General features: G+C 39.1%; 1 protein-coding gene across 8 annotated transcripts in view; it reads left to right on the top strand.

Moving 5' to 3' along the window:
• LOC148064090 (receptor-type tyrosine-protein phosphatase mu) overlaps positions 1-18,727 on the top strand; it is a 221,997-nt gene that overhangs the window by 168,118 nt on the left and 35,152 nt on the right. For 2 of the 8 annotated variants that reach the window (XM_087810892.1, XM_087810887.1), the window contains 6 exons: positions 5,243-5,520; positions 7,151-7,231; positions 8,060-8,086; positions 9,731-9,742; positions 12,130-12,320; positions 17,456-17,543. In XM_087810892.1, the coding sequence (XP_087667018.1) occupies positions 5,243-5,520; positions 7,151-7,231; positions 8,060-8,086; positions 9,731-9,742; positions 12,130-12,320; positions 17,456-17,543 (677 nt within the window). Of the gene's footprint in view, positions 1-5,242; positions 5,521-7,150; positions 7,232-8,059; positions 8,087-9,730; positions 9,744-12,121; positions 12,321-17,455; positions 17,544-18,727 lie in introns of all 8 variants that reach the window. The other 6 variants (XM_087810889.1, XM_087810886.1, XM_087810891.1 and 3 more) reach the window with 3 other exon arrangements.

The raw sequence follows: 18,727 nt of genomic DNA, 5'->3' as shown, positions 1-18,727 counted from the left end.
TTCTCTTCTTTGAAAATGCTCTTCTGCTATGTTGGCTTTTTTTTTCTCCACTAATGTCACATCACATAAAACTTGATTCAAATGTTAGCCGTGTTAGCTACATAAACTACATTAGCTATGTAAGCTACAGTAGTTACACTAGCTACATAAATTATGGTAACTACATTAGCTAAGTAAGCTACATTAGCTACATTATCTATGTTAGCTAACTTAGCTATGTTAGCTAACTTAGCTATGTTAGCTACATCAACTATGTTAGAACATTAGCTATATTAAATACAATAGCAACATTAGCTCAACAATTTCGTTTACTGCATTAGCTAAGTAAGCTACATCAACTACTTTAGCCACATTAGATATGATAGCTACATTACCTATGTTAGCTACATTAGCTGCAGCATCTACATTAGCTATGTAAGCTACATCAGTTATGTTAGCTACATTAGCTATGTTAAATACATTAGCAACATTAGCTACATCAATTACGTTTACTGCATGAGCTAAGTAAGCTACATCAACTACTTTAGCCACATTAGATATGATATCTACATTAGCTATGTCAGCTACATCAACTATATTAGTACAATAGCTACGGTAGCTACATTATCTATGTTAACTAACTTAGCTACGTTAGCTACATTAGCTACATCAGCTACATTAGCTACTTCAACTACGTAAGCTAGGTTAGCTACTTAAGCTAAATCAACCTTTTTAGCTAAATGAACTACATTATATAAATTAGCTACATTAGTTACATTAGCTTTATTAGCTACATGTTACATTCTGTGACACTTCAACACCCTTTGAATTGTATTTTTTAATACAAATCATTGATTATTATTATTTTAAAAACCGCTTGTTCAAATATTAATTTGTTTTTCTTTGTTCTACAAATGAAGAGAAAGAGATTCTGACCTTCTTATCAAACGCAGCTTCATGTCAGGAGGTGTCGGGGGTGCGAGCACGCGTCAGCGGCCTCCGGTCACCAACCCCGCGAGAGCGTTCGCACTAATTAATACAAGATTCTCGTCGACTCGACCTCGGCTAACGAGCCGGCGGCGACAGCAGGTCACATGACTACGGGGGATAATGAAGACGTTTGAATAGGTCAATAAAGTTCTGCAAATATTCCACCGAGAGAAGAAACACCAGCTCGACTCACAGACCAGTCTCGCTGCCGTTCTTGATCTAATGGCTACATTAAAAAAAAAAATCCTATTGTGAAGAGTCAAGTCTGTCTCTTTAGTCGATGTTTCGGATTAGGAGGAAGTCCTGGGGCAGACCCAGGCCACGAAAGAAAGATGAGATTAATCTGGACCTCTTAAGATGCTCTTGCTGCCCCTGTGACCACAGACACAAAGATAGAACCACAACAAATAGTTTTTATTTATCAAAGAAAAGTGATTCATTCACTGAAAAAAAAGTCTTTGTTGCCTCAAATTTTTCTTGCGTCACAAGCAACAAAAAGCCTTTTTGTTCTTCGCCGTAAATTGTTTTCTTTGAAAACAATTCAGGAGAAAAGATGGATTTTTCCGAACTTTTTAAGACGGAGAATCAATGAACAATCAAGTCATTAGAGTCGCTCGACTCTCCATCCGTGACTTAAAAAAAAAAAGAAAAGTGAAATCTCCTCCCCCCCCCACCGGGAGGATCAGAGACGCCGGCGTTGCCCCGGCTTGCTGGGTGTCGTGTCATCAGGGCACGAAGGTTGAAGCGAAAAGCCTCGTCACGCTGAGTCTGTGGTTTTTAAAGTTCAGAAGTGAGACCTCCTGTCAACGTCGGAGAAACAAACATGTTTGTGGAAGTTCTTGACAAATCGGTGCGTGACGAGATATGCTAACAAGCACTTAGCACGGTTAGCATTCGAGCTAACGTGCTTAATCATATTTTTTCTTCGAGCTGAACCCACATACTGGGTCGTGAACGTAGTAATATCAACTGACATGTGAATCAAATTAAATATATTTCTTATAAGTGTTATTTAAAGGTTAAACATCAAAGGACAAACTTCTTTTCCACCGTTAGCTTCTATGATACGTAACCGTAGCATCGCAGCTATAATGAAACCTTGACCTTTTATTTAACAACTTATATTTAGTGACTTTATAAACCAACTTTCTTTTATTCTATAACTTGATTTATTTAATTTTATATTTTACCATTTGTATTAATCACTTTATTTAAAAACATCATTTTATTTTACAACCTACAGTGTTTGATTTATTTTTAATTTCGCAACTTTTATTTTACAACTTGTTTTATATATTTATTTATTTAACAACTTAATTCTGTTTTCACAATATATTAAAACCAAATATTATATTTATTTATATTTTTTATTTTTTATTATTTTTTTATTCATCAACCTTTATTTATTAACTTCATTAAGCAACTTTCTTTTATTTTACAACTTGTTTTATTTATTTAATAACTTAATTCTGTTTTCACAATATATTCAAACCTAATATTATATTTATTTTTATTTTTTATTATTTTTTTATTCATCAACTTTTATTTATAAACTTCATAAAGCAACTTTCTTTTATTTTACAACTTGTTTTATTTTATTTATATATTTAATAACTTATTCTGTTTTACAACTTTTTAAAAAGCATTTTATTTTATTTTGTATATTCAACAAATTGTATTGAATTAACTTTTTTTCAACAACTGGATTTTATTGCGAAACTTTAATTTCAACCACTTGTATGTAATAACTATTAATTAACTTTTTTTAATTCATCAACTTGTATTTATTAACCTTATGAAGCGTCTTGTCTTTTATTTTACAACTTCTTTTTATTTATTTTATTAAATAATTTTAAAAACCTTTTTATTTTACAATTACTATTAAATATATTTAATTTGACAAATTATTTGATTTATTTTACTCAACAAACAGTATTTAATAACTTAAAACCGTCTAAAGTGAAGCTCTTGGCAGAGGCATGCGTCCTCCTGGTGCCTAATCCACACCCTCCGTCGCAGCGATTCTTCTAAAGTATCTCCGAACGAAGGATCTCGTTCATCACGTCGCGACACGACACGTCCTCGCCGCACGTCCTCGCCACACAGTCGTCCATCACTAAATGTTCTGCTTTTACAAATTAGCGTAGAAAAGCGCAACAATTAATCTTCATCTGGCGTGTGTTGTTGATCCGTTCATGGAAAGCAAGAGTATTAACAGACGGATTAAAGGATCCGCAACCGTGCGCTCGCTGCCAACGCCGTGCTACACACACACACAGAAACACACACAAACACACACTGTTTGACTACACAAAAGACATCACGCAACAAATGAGTCAAGATTGCCGCTTCCAGTCTCCGGCTCTAATTGCAGATTTAAAAAAAACATGGCGTCCGGTCCGGCGGACGAGAACCACTTTGTCAACGAGCCGCCGTTAGCATCACGCCGTTAGCCTCACGCCGCGCGGCCTTTTGAGCAAAACGACAGTTTGGAGGCGACGGGGGCCCGTTGTCGCCATATGGCCCCGGGGTTGAATAAACAGAAGAGATTTACGAAAACAAAGCAGCGGGAGTTCGTCATCAAGACAGCGGTGGTCCGCGCCGGAGAGCGCCGTCGCTCGGGCGAGGAGAGACAGGAAGTGCTGGGATCAGTGTGAAAGCTGGCGTAGTTAGTTTTCACCTCCTCCTCCTCCTCCATCTTCTTCTTCTTCTTCTCCTCGATCAAACACGGCGACAGCAGTTTCACTCTCAAGCTGTTTGACACGTCGTGTTAATGGAGGAGCTTCGACGCCGCGGAGCGACAGCGGGAGCGTTTAGTTTGTCGCTCGTTCACGCGCTCGCCACCGCGGAGACGCGTCCTCGTGGAAACGCCGCCGCCGCCGCCGCGAGCGTAAATGGGTCACGATAAAAGCAGGTTGACTGTTTGGGTTCACTAATTCTTCTGCCCCCGAAAAGTACCCGCCGCTAATTTTTCCATCATGGGCTCGCTGATGTATTTGGGTTACAGCGTCGCACCTTCTCAGGATTTATAATCTAGCGCCGCGGAAGCTAACTGGTTAGCATCGCGCCGTGAGAACAAAATGGATACGATTAAATATCGCGATTTCTTCTTTCACGAAACCATATGAATATTTTACTCCACTGTATTGATTGTAAACTATAGTTTATTTTTTACCATAGATATTTTAATTATTATTTCAATAAAGTGAAAACGTTTTCTTATTTACTATCAACATCCAAATATATTATATAAATTAAAAAATATTTTAAAACTTTATTTTACTGTACAACTTATTTTATTTATTTGTAACAGCTTGTATTATGTTTTTAGTATTAAATATTTAGTGCGTAGCCCGTTGAAAGTACCTTCTAACGCCATCTAGTGGTCGACTAGCAAATTGAATCTGGTTGATGAAAACGCAAGTGTTGGCTCTTTTTGTAGGGGTGTCAGAAAATTTCGATACACTTATATATCGCTTAACAATATTGATATTCAACACCACTGGATGTATTTGAAAAATGTATTTTTATTTTTTATCATAGATGAAGTGTGTAGAAAATAAAAAAGTTTTTTATTTACATTAACGTAAGCATTTTTACAGTGTTCATCGACGTATTATCTTTTAACAACATTTTAATAAAACAACTTATTTTATTAATTTAAAAATTTGTATTTTATTAACTGTAAAATGTATTTTATTTTAACGTGCAAATATTTATAGCGTTCCGTATTGAAAACACCCAACACCATCTAGTGGTCAATATTTGAATTGAATGTAGTTCCACGTTACTTTTGTGTTGCAATGAAACTTCTGGCCTCTAGATGGCAGCAGTCATTACGTCCTCCGCAGCTAAAGCAACTATGAAATCCTGTGAGATCCTGACGACTGGGGGCGAGAGGATACAGTGACTCCAGCAGCTTTTAAAGCTGATGTTTGGACATATTTTGGTTTGAAAACAAATGAAAGCAGTTACGACTGGGGGCGAGAGGATACAGTGACTCCAGCAGCTTTTAAAGCTGATGTTTGGACATATTTTGGTTTGAAAACAAATAAAAGCAGTTACGACTTCGTCAAGAGTCATGTGGTCTTTAAATTCTGCAACACCAGAGTCAAGTACTTGACAATACTACACATATATCCTTGTTACTACAGTATCGCTATATATCGTATCGTTGTCCATGTATCGTATCGCCACATTCATACATATACACCCCTGGTTAGCATGGCATGAATGTTGTCACATGACCTTGTGGCTTTTGTTTTGTGCGCAGGAAACTCGCCAAGAAGCGCAAAGAGACGTTGAGCAGTACTCGGCAGGAGATGACGGTGATGGTCAACTCCATGGACAAGAGCTACACCGAACAAGGCACCAACTGCGACGAGGCGCTTTCCTTCATGGACACGCACAGCCACACTCTCAACACACGCAGCGAGTGTGCGTTGACGCTCAACAACCGCAGCGAGTGTGCGTTGACGCTCAACAACCGAAGCGAATGTGCGTTGACGCTCAACAACCGCAGCGAGTGTGCGCTTACGCTAAACGGTCGAGGTGAGTCGGCGAGTTTTCTGGCAATCGTCAATATAAAAACGTTCCGTAACTGTCGCGGAAATGAAGAAGCGACGACTTACTGACAAATTTATGCTTTATTTTTTTATTTTAAATACATTTGCTTGAGGTTTGTCGCATATGCTAGCACTCATTAGCATGAAATAATTTTTAGCATCAAAGGTGAATTTGTGCTACAGGTTTGTGTTTAATTTAAATATTTTCCTCAACTAGTTACTTCACACACACTTATAGTTATGAGCTAATTATCATTAGCTATAAAGCGGTAAACTAAAGTTAATTTTCCTCATAAAGCAATGTTAGCAATTTTGGTTTTCCTAGTGCTTTTAGCATTAGCGTTCGATGGCTATTTGTAGCGAGAGTATATTAGCATGTATTTAAATCAATGCTAGTGTTGTTTTTTTCATCAATAGATCCGCGATTATATTTGCAATAAAGGTACATTTTGTTCACTACCGCTAAAGCTACATTAGCATTTTATCTTGTTAAGCACTGCTAAGTTTGCGTCACAACAGCGGTTTATTTATACACAGTTAAATGTGTGTGTGAGGCTTCACAATTATTAGCACCGATATAGCTAATGTATAATAATATATGCTAATGCTAAGCACGAATACAGCGTAGCATTAATTTCATATTTAACAGCCGGGGAGAACTGTTGCATTTATTTATTTTCCCTTCCAAGCTTCGCTCCATTAGGAGCTGAATAATTCCGCCGGTGTTGTGGTTTCATGAACCTGCCGTCTGAACGCTCGCCAGAAGATCCGCGGCGAGTTTTCCTCGATCAATAATCAAGTCGAGCCGAGTCTTATCTGCGAAACACGAGCTCGGCGGCTGGACATGAATCTGTTCGAGCCGACGGTGAATCACCTGCTCCCCGTCTCGGGGCCCGACCCGCCGGGATAAATCCGCACCGGGGTCATGACCTCGTATAATCCCCTTCCCCCCAAAAAAAAAGCGCCAGATTAAAACGCCACAAGCTTCGGGGTCTCCTCGCTCCCCCGCTGGGGGGACGAGCCCCGGCGTGGCGGTGACCTTGATTAACCGTCTGAACGGCGCCGGACGCTCGGATCCACGACGTCTGGAATCGTTCTTCAATCAGACGTGACCTCGCGCGACTCACAATTAAGTGACTTCTTTGATTAAGTCTTTGTCAGATTACAGATCTGACCACGGGAGCGAAAAGCTGCTGACGCGGCAGTTGTTAGTCATTGTGTTGTTGTTGTTGTTGTCGTCGTCGGACACGCAAGGATGACGGCGAGGAGCCGCGGGGGAGACGGAACGTCTCGTCCTTGTGGTGACCAAGACTTGTTTCTGTCGTGTCGGCGAGTTTAGCAAGTTGCTCGACAGTGACTCACTCAAACCTGTGAGTCGTTTGAGTCGGAACGCATCAAACACTCTCAGATTTTATTTTAGACTCTGATGAAGTCGCTCCGATTTTTGACCAGGTTTAACCTCGTCAACAATTTTATTGAGGAAGTCAATTCAATGAGAAACAGGAAGTGATGTCAGATCCTAGTAAACAGCTGATGAATTCATCCTAAAACATGATCTTTGTCACAATGTTCCTTCTTCTCCGGAGGAAACTCTTGAAGTTGTTCTTCTCTTCCAGTCGGATCTTCTCCTTCTTCCTTCTCTCTGCCCAAAGCCAGCTCGCTCAGCACGTCCATCCCAGCAAACTCCTACTACCCAGGTGATCACTTCTTCTTCTTCTCCTTCTTCTTCTGTGACGACAGCTCATGCTGGTCATTAGTTCTATTGTATTCTTTAATTCATGTGTGTGATTGTGTGTGTGTGTGTGTGTAGATAAAGGTATAAGAATGTTTTACAGGTACTTTTAGTGGTTTTAATGATTATATCTTAGATAAATATTTGTTTGTTTTTTAATTCAAAAACTATTTTTTTAAGTTTTCTTTAATTAGATTTGAATCTACGATTAATGTTTTTAAGCCACAGTTACCTATGATCAACCTTTACGAATCCATTTAATGTTTCCATTTACATCTAAATCCGTTGGTTTCTTTGTTGAATACATGAAACTTTTCAAAGTTTGATCTTAACAGAAAAGTTATATTTCTTTTTATAGCTTAACTTTCATTTGGAATTTGCTTTTTTTGAAAAGGATTTCTTCATTCAGTTTCGCATTTCTTTGTATTTAAATTCATCACCAAACACATTATCAAGTTTCCAAATATTCTAATCCAAAAATGTGGCCCAAAGCGCTATATAAATAAATATTACTTACTTACTTTTTGTGTTTGACCTTTTGGCGAACTAATATTTCTCTAAAGTAAAACGACCTGCAGTTATTCCGTGTTGCGTTGATGTAAAAATGTAAAAAAGAAAAAAAAAAATTATATTTTAAAGGGACATAAGTTACTGGGCTGACGTTGATCTTGTGTGTGTGTGTGTGTGTGTGTGTGTGTGTGTGTGTGTGTGTGTGTGTGTGTGTGTGTGTGTGTGTGTGTGTGTGTGTGTGCGCTCTCTTATTCACTGCCTCTCTCTTCTCCACTGGGTTCAGATCCCTTCGTGCCCACGGCCATCTTAGGTGAGACCCCCCCTTTTCTTCTTCCTCCTCGACACTGATAGAACGTAGAAGGTTCCCATTCTCAGCTCGGTTGTTATGATTTGAACAAAGATGGCTTCCTCACCTTCATACACCTGCATGTCGCTTCCTCCCCCCCTCACACCCCCCCACCTCGACCTCCCCTCCTCCCCCCCCTCAACATCTCCCCCCTCCTGGTCAAACGAGGTACTGCGGCTGGCTTCACTCCATCCCATCATGTCGTGCGTGTGACGTCACATACGTGTTTGACCCTCATATGCATGGACGGACTGGATGTGTGTGGGGGGGGGGGGTATCTCTATGGGGGAGGGGGGCGCCCCCCGTCTGCCCCCCCTCCCTCCACGACTGTGTTGAAGTCACTTTAAACTTTCAAAGAGGGAGACGCGTAACATCCTCACTTACAAACACTGTGATCATTAGCTGCCCCCCCCCTCCTCACCCCTCATTTAACTCCCCCTCTCCTCCCCCCCGACACAACAACCTTTTCTATTATTCTTTTTAATGTAACCCCCCCCCACCCCCGCCCCCCCGGCGATCTGCCAGAGACCCACTTGTTTTTGTTCCACCACAGCCGTACTACGTTTAAAAAAACAACAAAAAAAGCCATCTGGGTCAGAGTCGCACACTGCAGTCGCCACGAGCGACAAAACAGATTTTGGTGTCGCACACAAACTGTGTAACGTGCGGCGAGGAGTGTCGTCACCGGTGGCGCCGCGGCGTACAGTGCGGATGATGCTAACGCGGCCTGAGAGCTACCACGGGTGACACTCGTGGTTCATTAGCCGAGGTCGCTAACAAACAGGAAGTTACTCTTTTCGGAGTAAATACTGTGAGTGGAAGGACAAAAACATGTTAAATCTCACTCGATTTTGATTAATTTCACGACTCAGTTTAGCTAATTTTGTGAATTCAAAAACAATACTTTTTTTTACGTAGCCATTAGTCCGAGGATGCTATCAGGTCAATATTACCTGCTATACCACAAGATGGCACTTGAGAGTAATCTTGATGCTATGACTCGTCCCTTCAGTTCCTGAGGATTCATCGTAAACCTGTCATAGAATCAAGTAGTACTTGTGAGACAGGAAATGAGGTAGTCCGTAAACAGGAAGCAGGTTTGAGTCGTGGGTTAACAGACTCACAAAGACCTCCTTAATATACCGAAATACATCAAATCTGAGTCTGAGTCTATCACTAAACAGGAAGTAGGTTTGACTCATGACTCATCATGTACAAAAAATCTTGACAGGAAGCATTAATGGAAGTCGTCAGATCAGTCACCAAAATAAAAGCATAGACATTTAAAGTATCTTCTCTCAGCACTAGCCACCTTTTCCCACAATCATTATCTCCTTTTCTTTTCGACCCCCCACACACACACCTCCATCTACATCCTCAGCCCTCCACCCCTCCTCCCCCCCCGACCTCGGCTCTCCATCTGTAGGCCGCCTGGGCTGAGACGGCATGTGAACTTGGCCGTAGCGTAGCTTTAAAACAACAACAACAACAACAACAACAACAACAAAAACACTGTGACAGGTTCATGCTGTAATGTTGCTTATCCCCTTTCTCCTCTCTCTTCTCCTCTCTCTCTCTCTCGACACTCGTAACCTCTTATCTAAAAAGTGCCCATTAATGGTAAGTTCTCCCAAGCGGGCCCCCATGGGTTGTCTCGGGGGAGGGGGGTGGCTGGGGGGTCGGGGGTCAGACAGCGGCTCGACGTGGCTGCTTCTGTCGGGTTCTTCGTTGCATGACCAGTGGATTTGTTAGCATTTCACCACCATTAGCCTAGCATGATCAACAAGCACATTCATTGGCAGCATCACGCCCCCCCGTCCCCCCTCCTCTCACCCCCCACCCGTCCCACCCTCCCATCTTCCCTTTTTTATTTTCGTTCTTCTATTGAGTTGAAACATCTCCGGGTGGGTGAGCGGGTACCAGGGGTCAAATCCACGTCTGTATCCGATGCTGCTCATCGTGGTCCACCTCACATCCTGCTCCATGTTTCCGGACCCTCTCCATCGCTGGCCTCCCCCCTCCTCACCCCCACACCCCCCTCACCGCATCTGTGCCTCATGTTTGCCTCTGACTTGGGAAAAACCCCCGACAGGACCTGATCTGGGAAATCTGTGCATGGCCGGTTGTTATGGCAACCCGACTCGGACGTAAAGAGTATATTGTTTGGTTGTATTAGTATTTCAGTACATGATCTGGGGAATCAGCGATTTATTTGAGTTGCATTAAACAAAACACAACTTAAAAGCCGATAATCTTTTTTCTCAAAGCATCATTTTTAAGAAAGAGGAAAATCAATCATGTAGTCTTTACCGTCTACTGTATGGGTGAGCAATCGATGTATTACTCCGCGAGGCCTCTTTGTATTACTCTGTGAAGCGTTAGTGTATTACTACGCAAGGCTTCTTTGTTTTACTCCATGAGGCATTGTTGTATTACTTTGCGAGGCAACGTTTTATTACTCAGGGAGGCACCATTGTATTACTCCATGAGGTGTTGTTTTATTACTCTGGGAGGTGTTAATGTATTACTCCACAAGGCTCCGTTGCATTACTTCATTAGGCCTTGTTGTATTACTCCGCAAGGCCTTGTTGTATTACTCCGCAAGTTGTCGTTGTATTACTCCACAACTCGTCGTTGTATTACTCCGCAAGGCCTTGTTGTATTACTCTCTAAGGCTTTGTTTTATTACTCTCTGTGGCTTTGTTGTATTACTCCACAAGGCTCCGTTGCATTACTTCATTAGGCCTTGTTGTATTACTCCGCAAGGCCTTGTTGTATTACTCCGCAAGTCGTCGTTGTATTACTCCACAACTCGTTGTTGTATTACTCCGCAAGTCGTCGTTGTATTACTCCACAAGGCCTTTTTGTATTACTCCACAAGTCGTCGTTGTATTACTCCCAAAGGCTTTGTTGTATTACTCCACAAGTCGTCGTTGTATTACTCCCCAAGGCTTTGTTGTATTACTCCACAACTCGTCGTTGTATTACTAAGCAAGGCCTTGTTGTATTACTCTCTAAGGCTTTGTTTTATTACTCTGTGTGGCTTCGTTGTATTACTCCAAAAGGCTCCGTTGCATTACTTCATTAGGCTTTGTTGTATTACTCCACAAGTCGTCGTTGTATTACTCCACAAGGCTCTGTTGCATTACTTCATTAGGCTTTGTTGTATTACTCCACAAGTCGTCGTTGTATTACTCCACAAGGCCTTGTTGTAACTTTCAAATATTTGACCTACAGAGCTTTACAACTTTTCTCGGTCTGAGCCGAAGAAAATGATATTCACACACTTAGCTCTGATTATAAGGGGGAAGTTAACACACAACTTCTTTGTGCATTTTTTGTCCTTTGAGGACGAATAAGTCAAAATATTTGAGTCCAGACACAGAGCAGTTTACGGGGGTCATTTTGAGCCCCAGAATATCTGTGTGGCACCTGCAAGAGAACCAAGCCTTTATAGATGTCCATGTAAACAAAGATGTTTTCTCCTCTTTCATAAGATTCCTGCTTTGAGAAAAGAAGACATGTGACAACTATATAAACAAAGTGCTCATTACCCAGATGTCGTGTACTGATATGAATACACAGTATTTCATTTTTTTTGTCCAAATCAGTTCGCCATAAAAACGCGGTTCATGACTTGTGCAGATTTTCCAGATCCTGGATCGACAAACGCTGATTATTAAAAGCTCAAAAAAGTCCTGTCGTTGAACGTTCTCCAGCCGAGACAGATGGACCTCAACCCTCAACATGACTCATCCCGTCACTCAGACTTGTTTTCCTGACCAACAGTTAGTGGTCTTGAGGGGGGCACAGGGGGGGTGACGTGATGCTCACCAGTAAATGAGTTAATGATCCGCCCGTTACGACCCCTGGATGGACGATGAAAACATTTCCTGCGGGAAGCATCACGCTCGCCGTCCCTACTCCCAGATGTTCTCCTCGGGTTCTCCCTTTACGACCGGTCCTGATCGGCTCCTCGGGCCTCTTTGTGTGTTTGGGCCCCACAGACGAGAGCCAGAACATGGGCAGCGACACCAGCAGCCTGGTGCAGTCGCACTCGCTGCGCAAGCGCGAGCCGGTGGACGCGCCGCCGTACCAGAGCGGCCAGCTGCACCCGGCCATCCGCGTGGCCGACCTGCTGCAGCACATCACGCAGATGAAGTGCGCCGAGGGCTACGGCTTCAAGGAGGAGTACGAGGTGAGGAGTCCACGGGACCAGCCCGGTTGTCTTATCGCATGCGCTGTGGTGTCGGACCCCGAAACCCCCCTCGACTGACCCCCACTAACTCCGGTGTCAACGTACATGTTTTTAAACTTGTTAGCTAGACTTGTTAGCTGTTAGCTAGTCCAGTGCTGTGTCTCAAATCGCATACTAGCGTACTAAAAGTTAGTATTTTTAGTACGTTAGTGTGTCTCAATTCTTAGTATGCGAAATTTAGTGCGCCATGCATACTAAATTGGCGTACTAACACGCCCACAAAACTAGCATGGTTCGATGGACACTAACCATACTAAACAGCTGCCATTTTAGTGACGTTTTAAACGGAAGTTACGTCATATATAAATGCATATATATGCATATACTTAAATGTGTATTTTCAGCAGCAGTAGGAGGATAAACACGTCTTCGCTGCTGATACCAGCTTAAATATCTCGCGATTATTTAGATTCTCATATTTTTTCTTTATTTCTTTTTCCAAAGTTGCAATACGTGCTGCCAGCAGGTGGCGATAGCGTTCAAACAGCTGGTTGAAACATCGTTAAATAGAAGTAGAAGAAGAAGCTGTCATGTGATTTCCGGTCAGTGTGTAGCTTCAGGGTTTGATTTGAGACATACTATCTGCGGAGAATTTGCGTACTAGTTAGTATGCATACTAAACTGATGCATACTAACTTCTAGCATACTAAGATTAGTATGCGATTTGAGACACAGCACAGGAGTCGAGAACGAATCCAGTCGTACGTCATCGAAAAACTATCGGATGTTTTTAAATATCAGACTTCAAATAGTTTATAATGTAGCCATTAGCACTATAATGATATCTAGCTAAATAATAGCCATTGATGGGGGAAAAAAAACATCTTGGGATAATTCGATGAACTGAGGTGGTTAAAAAAGTATTTTTAAGATTTAAATTTCATTTATTTTTAGCTGCATCTATATCACAAATGTGAAACTTTAATCGTAAGTAAGTAAGTAAGTAATATTTATTTATATAGCGCTATTCGAGACCAGGGTCACAAAGCGCTTAGACAATCAAAACAATACTCAAAAAAGTACACACTTTAAAGATCAAGATAATACTGAGAACAACACAAGAGTTCGAGAAATTCAAGGAAAAGCCTGAACAAATAGAAACGTCTTAAGGTGTTTCTTACAATCTTTTAGCTAACCAAGTCACGAGTCGAACAAAATGTGCGTTTGCTAAACTGTCAGTTTTTCTGACTTAAAGCTGTGACTAAAACAAAAGATAGGAAATTAGTTCACAATTTTTACTTGTACAAGTGAGAACAACACAGAGTTTACATCATGTCTGTATCCTTTCTGAAGCACGGAGCTGTTAGTTCGCTATTATATCTTTGTTGCAGATTAACAAGCCGTTAATTACTTTACCAAAGGTTTTCACCAAACACTTGAATGACTTATTATTGTTAACGCTGTCCCTTATCTTATCTTAAAAAGCTGAAATCATTAAAGGTCACCGTAACAACATGAACATTATTCTACTTTCTACGATTTAAAGGCGTAAACTGACATGACATTAAATACGTCACGCTGCCGACAAAACAAATGTTTTGTTAAACTGACGACTCAGCCATTCTACACAGATTCAACCAACAACCAGACTTGAGAACTTCATCGCGAGACACGAGGGCGTCGCTCCACGAGTGAGATATTGTAGGACCTCCTCCGGTCCACCAGCCCCCCGTCACAAAATAATATATAATTTTGGCATCTTTTCTGCTGCACGTCCGTCCAATTCCGATTTATCTCCACGTGTGCAGCTTCAGTCTTTATCAGCAATTAACTCCAAACTTCCCCTCGAGACTCTGGATTAAACCAGACTCTACCTGCTCCTCCGATCACGGGTGAGGAGGGAGGGTTGAGGAAGTTTCATAGGAAGTGAAGGAAACGCTAGGAAATACAAATACAGTATATTATTTAAATTGTACACATGTTTACTAATGATATATTGACAATTCAAATTAGATTTAACATTTATATTTTCATATCAATCCACACATTTAGATTAAATAAATAAAAGTAATAAATAAAGTTTCAAAAACTTAGTAGTAGTTGTAGTATTTGTAGTATTAGTTGTGGTTTTACTAGTAGTAGTTGTAGATGTAGTAGAAGTAGAAAAAGTAGCAGCAGTAGTATTAGTTTTTCTAGTAATGTCTGTAGTGGTAGTTCTAGCAGTAGTTCTGGCATTAGTATCAGTTGTTAGTAGCCTCGCAGAGTAAGTAGTTAGTAGTAGTATTAGTAACTGTAGCTCTAGTAGTAGTTGTAGTCAAAGCTCTATTAGTAGTTTTATTAGTAGTATTTGTTGTTGAAGTTCTAGTAGTAGTATATGTAGCATTAGTTATAGTAGTAGTATCAGTTGATCAAGTACTTCTAGTATTAGTATCTTTATTTATAGCAGTCGTATGTGTAGTAGTAGTTGTATTATTAATTGTAGTTGATGTTCTAGTAGGAGTAGAAGTACTAGTAGTAGAAATATTAGTTGTTGTAGTAGTATCTGTAGTCATAGTTCTAGTAGTAGTTCTAGTATTAGTGTCAGTTGTTCAAGAAGTTGTAGTATTAGTATCTCTAATTCTAGTAGTAGTTGCAGTAAACGTTCTGGTAGTAATTGTAGTATTTGTTGTTCGAAGTTCTAGTAGTAGTATCTGTAGTTAAAGTTCAAGTAGTAGTACTATCTCTAATTGAATTTTTATTAGTATTTGTAGTATACATTCTATTCGTAATAATATACGTAGTTGTAGTTGTGTTAGTAATATCTGCAGTACAAATTATAGTAGTAGTTGTATTATTAGTATCTGTTGCAGTATATGTAGTAGTAGCATATGTAGTTCTAGTATTAGTTGTGGTAGCAATAATTTTATTTGTAGTTCTAGTAGTAGTTGTTCAAATTCAATTATGTTGATTTACATTTTAAATGAGTCTATATATGAAGTTTAATAGGTTAAAATTCTATTTAAAAAAAAAAAAAATACCTTACTGCAACTATTGTCGTCGTGTTCCGTGATAGCTACTGTTGGCTAGCTACTGTTAGCCAGCTACTTTAAGCCAGCTACTGTTAGCTAGCTACGCTTAGCTAGCTACTGTTAGCCAGCTACTGTTAGCCAGCTACTGTTAGCCAGCTACTGTTAGCTAGCTACTGTTAGCTAGCTTGTCGAAACTTGTCTTTCATAACAAGAAACTGTTGAAAGTCTAAACAACAACGTTTGTCATTTAAAAAAGCCGAGTCATTGTAGCGACTGAAGGTTAAACGAGTGCAGACGATGAAAACTAAACCAGGATATTGATCAATCTTTGATGTTGTTTCTCTTCCTCGTCTCTCCCGACACTCTCTCCTGCTTCTTGTCTCTCTAACCTTAACTCGGATCAGATCAACGAGGTAAGAAACACTCTTGGTGTGCGTTTGTCGTCGTTGTGGCGTACATTTTGTGTATCTGCTCGTCCGCCTTGCATGTGAGAGAGGAAAGAAAAGAAAATGGCCGCCGTTTGTTTCGGACCGGCCTGAATTATTAAATCGATCGGCGCAGGTTAATAAATTAGTCTGTTTCTTTGTGTTATCGTCGGCCGTGATTCAAACATGTACTTATTTAGTTATTCATCAGCGCCGCTGCATACTTTCCCTCGTCTGTCGCAGCCGTTCACACTCGTCTGTAGCAAACAATGATCTTAGAGAAGATCGGCCGCCATCTTGAACCTGATGACCTTCTATTGTTTCATGTCGGGGGAAAATAATGGTTAAATTAAACAGGAATTATAAATTAAGATTAAATATATATACTTAAAAAATACACAATGAACTTGTTTTAATCTAATATTAATCTGTAATATTTAATCATGTAGACAATCAGAGCTCGAAGTTCAAATGAAAACACAGATGAATAATTCACAAGTGGAATAAATAAATGTCAGTTGTTGATATGGAGAATAATAAAGTCCTCTTTGGATCAAAATACATTAGTTAAAAAAAAAATTCTAACTGAACTCTTAAAAGCATTTTTCTACTTTTGAATTGATTTATTTACTACTAATTATTATAATTCAACATATAAAGGGCACAGTTTATATTCAAAATAATAAAAAAAGAAATTTACCCCAAAATTACCATCTTTTTTTAATCAGTTAATTTAACCCTAATGTTATCTCTTGGGTTATTAAAATAAATGAAAAACATAAAATCAAAACTTTTTTATTCTGGGTGGGAAGGTTGATAGTTTTTATATGTGTATTTTTGTAAAAAGAAATGTAATTTAAAAAAAAAAAAAAAAAAAGGAAACAATGTTTTTTAAAAATGTTTAAACCATAAATTAATTGAAAACAGATTTATTTATTTTTTATTAACGGTGACATTTATATAATAAAAAAAAAGGAAATTAAAGCGTCGCTTAAAAAAAAGGCCTGACAAAAGAAACGAAATAAATTTAGCCGAAATGAAATGAATAAATTCTAAATCTTTAGAAAAAAAGTAACATGATTATCAAGAGAGAATAAAAATCATTTACTATGAAGAAAGAGAAGAATATTGAGAGTAAAAACTAGTGATGTGTTGATGAAACAGTGTCATTATGTTCAGAGTCCACTAGATGGCGTCTCTGCATTATTGTCTTTTGTCTTCTGTTCTAATGAATTTTTAAACTGATGGCGCCACCTACTGACCTCTGAACAACATGACACTGTTTCATGAAGCTTCACCAAGACCATCACAACTAAAAATGTAATAACATCTAAAGAAAAAACGATTATAAAGGAAAAATAAATACAAGTATTCCTTTAAAAATCAACTTTTTTAGTAGAAATCGAATGTGAATCATAAATATTACATTTAAAAAATGCTGGGTTTTTTTATTCAGTTTAATACTAAAAGAGTCTTCGTGGTTATCATGAGTTTCAACGTCTGCTCCATCATCTAAACTTCCTGGCGAGACTCGATACATATTTCATGACAATAATCTGAGCTGACGATGAAGCTGCTTTAGTTTCCTCTCCCGCGTCGAGATGATTGAGTCCTGCTAGAACCTCCTCATCATCATCATCTTCATCATCTTCATCATCATCATCCTCATCATGGCGTCACGTCTCCCTCCTCTCACCCGCAGAGTTTCTTCGAAGGACAGTCGGCGCCGTGGGACTCGGCCAAGAAGGACGAGAACCGCATGAAGAACCGATACGGCAACATCATCGCCTGTACGTATCCCATCAGCCCTCGTTTCGTATCCCATCAGCCCTCGCTTCGTATCCCATCAGCCCTCGCTTTCATTTTCGGCGGCAGATTTACGCGGCGGATCAAAGAAAGATGCTCCAACACAAGTTTTATCTTCAGAGCTTTGACCTTTTCCAATCCTTTCCTTTCATATTCACGCTCCTCCTGCTCAACACTCCAGATGTTTAGAAGCTCTTTGAGTCACAAACTCACGTGAGAACCAGGATTTACCTTCATCTCCAAACAGATGGTGAATTAAATTAAAGCAAAATATTATCATTATTTCTTGTTTTATCTTTATAATTAAAAATATATAGTGAAAAACCTTTTTTGAAATCATGACTTTTCCTGATTAATCTATTTTTTTTTTTTTGCTTTTAAACTATGAATTAATTAAGTTTTTATGTTTTTACACTTTTTAATATTTTCTTTTCCTTTTGGCATGTCATCCTTTAGACTTTTTATCTTGTTTTCACTGATGAAGTGCACATTGTTTACCTTTTTAATGACTTTAATTTTTTGTTTTTTACGTGGAGCCTAAACATTTTGTATAAAAAACAAAATTTAATTAATTTAAATCATGACTTTTCCTGATTTAATTCTGTATGTTTTAGTTTTGCTTTTAAACCGTAAGTTTTGAACCTTTTTTATATGTATTTTATAGAAAAACAAAAGTTAAATTTTCCTTGTTAAAATTTTAATTAGTTTCTCTTTTTAACCTTGAATCCATTAAAGTTTTTACTGTTTTTCACGTTTTACATTTTGTAGTTTTTCTTTTGCTTCTTCATACTGATGTACTATAGTTTTTGTTGTTCATTCTTTACTTTTTTAACTTTAAATGTGTTTTTTTTAAATGTGGAACATAACGTTGCAGGGTTAAGACAAATTTAATTAATGTATTAATTTAAAAAAAAAGTGTTTTGTTTATTTTTCAAACCTTTTTTACTGTTTTATTTTTTATAATTTTTAACTTCACTGATGGTTTATTTATTTTAGTTTTCCTTTTTTTCTTTCGAATGGCTTTTCATTGAATTGTTCATTTTTTCGCGGAACATTTCTTGTTAGCGTCGTCGGCGGCTAACATCTTGGCTACAACGGTCAAAGTAGCTAACCTGCTAAAAAACGCGTCAGTTTAATGCTTAAAAAACTTTTCATCCAGAACAAAGAA

Source organism: Callionymus lyra, chromosome 16 (genome assembly GCF_982586985.1).
Source record: "Callionymus lyra chromosome 16, fCalLyr1.hap1.1, whole genome shotgun sequence".
Taxonomy (NCBI): domain Eukaryota; kingdom Metazoa; phylum Chordata; class Actinopteri; order Syngnathiformes; family Callionymidae; genus Callionymus; species Callionymus lyra.
This window is presented reverse-complemented; position numbering and strand designations above follow the sequence as displayed.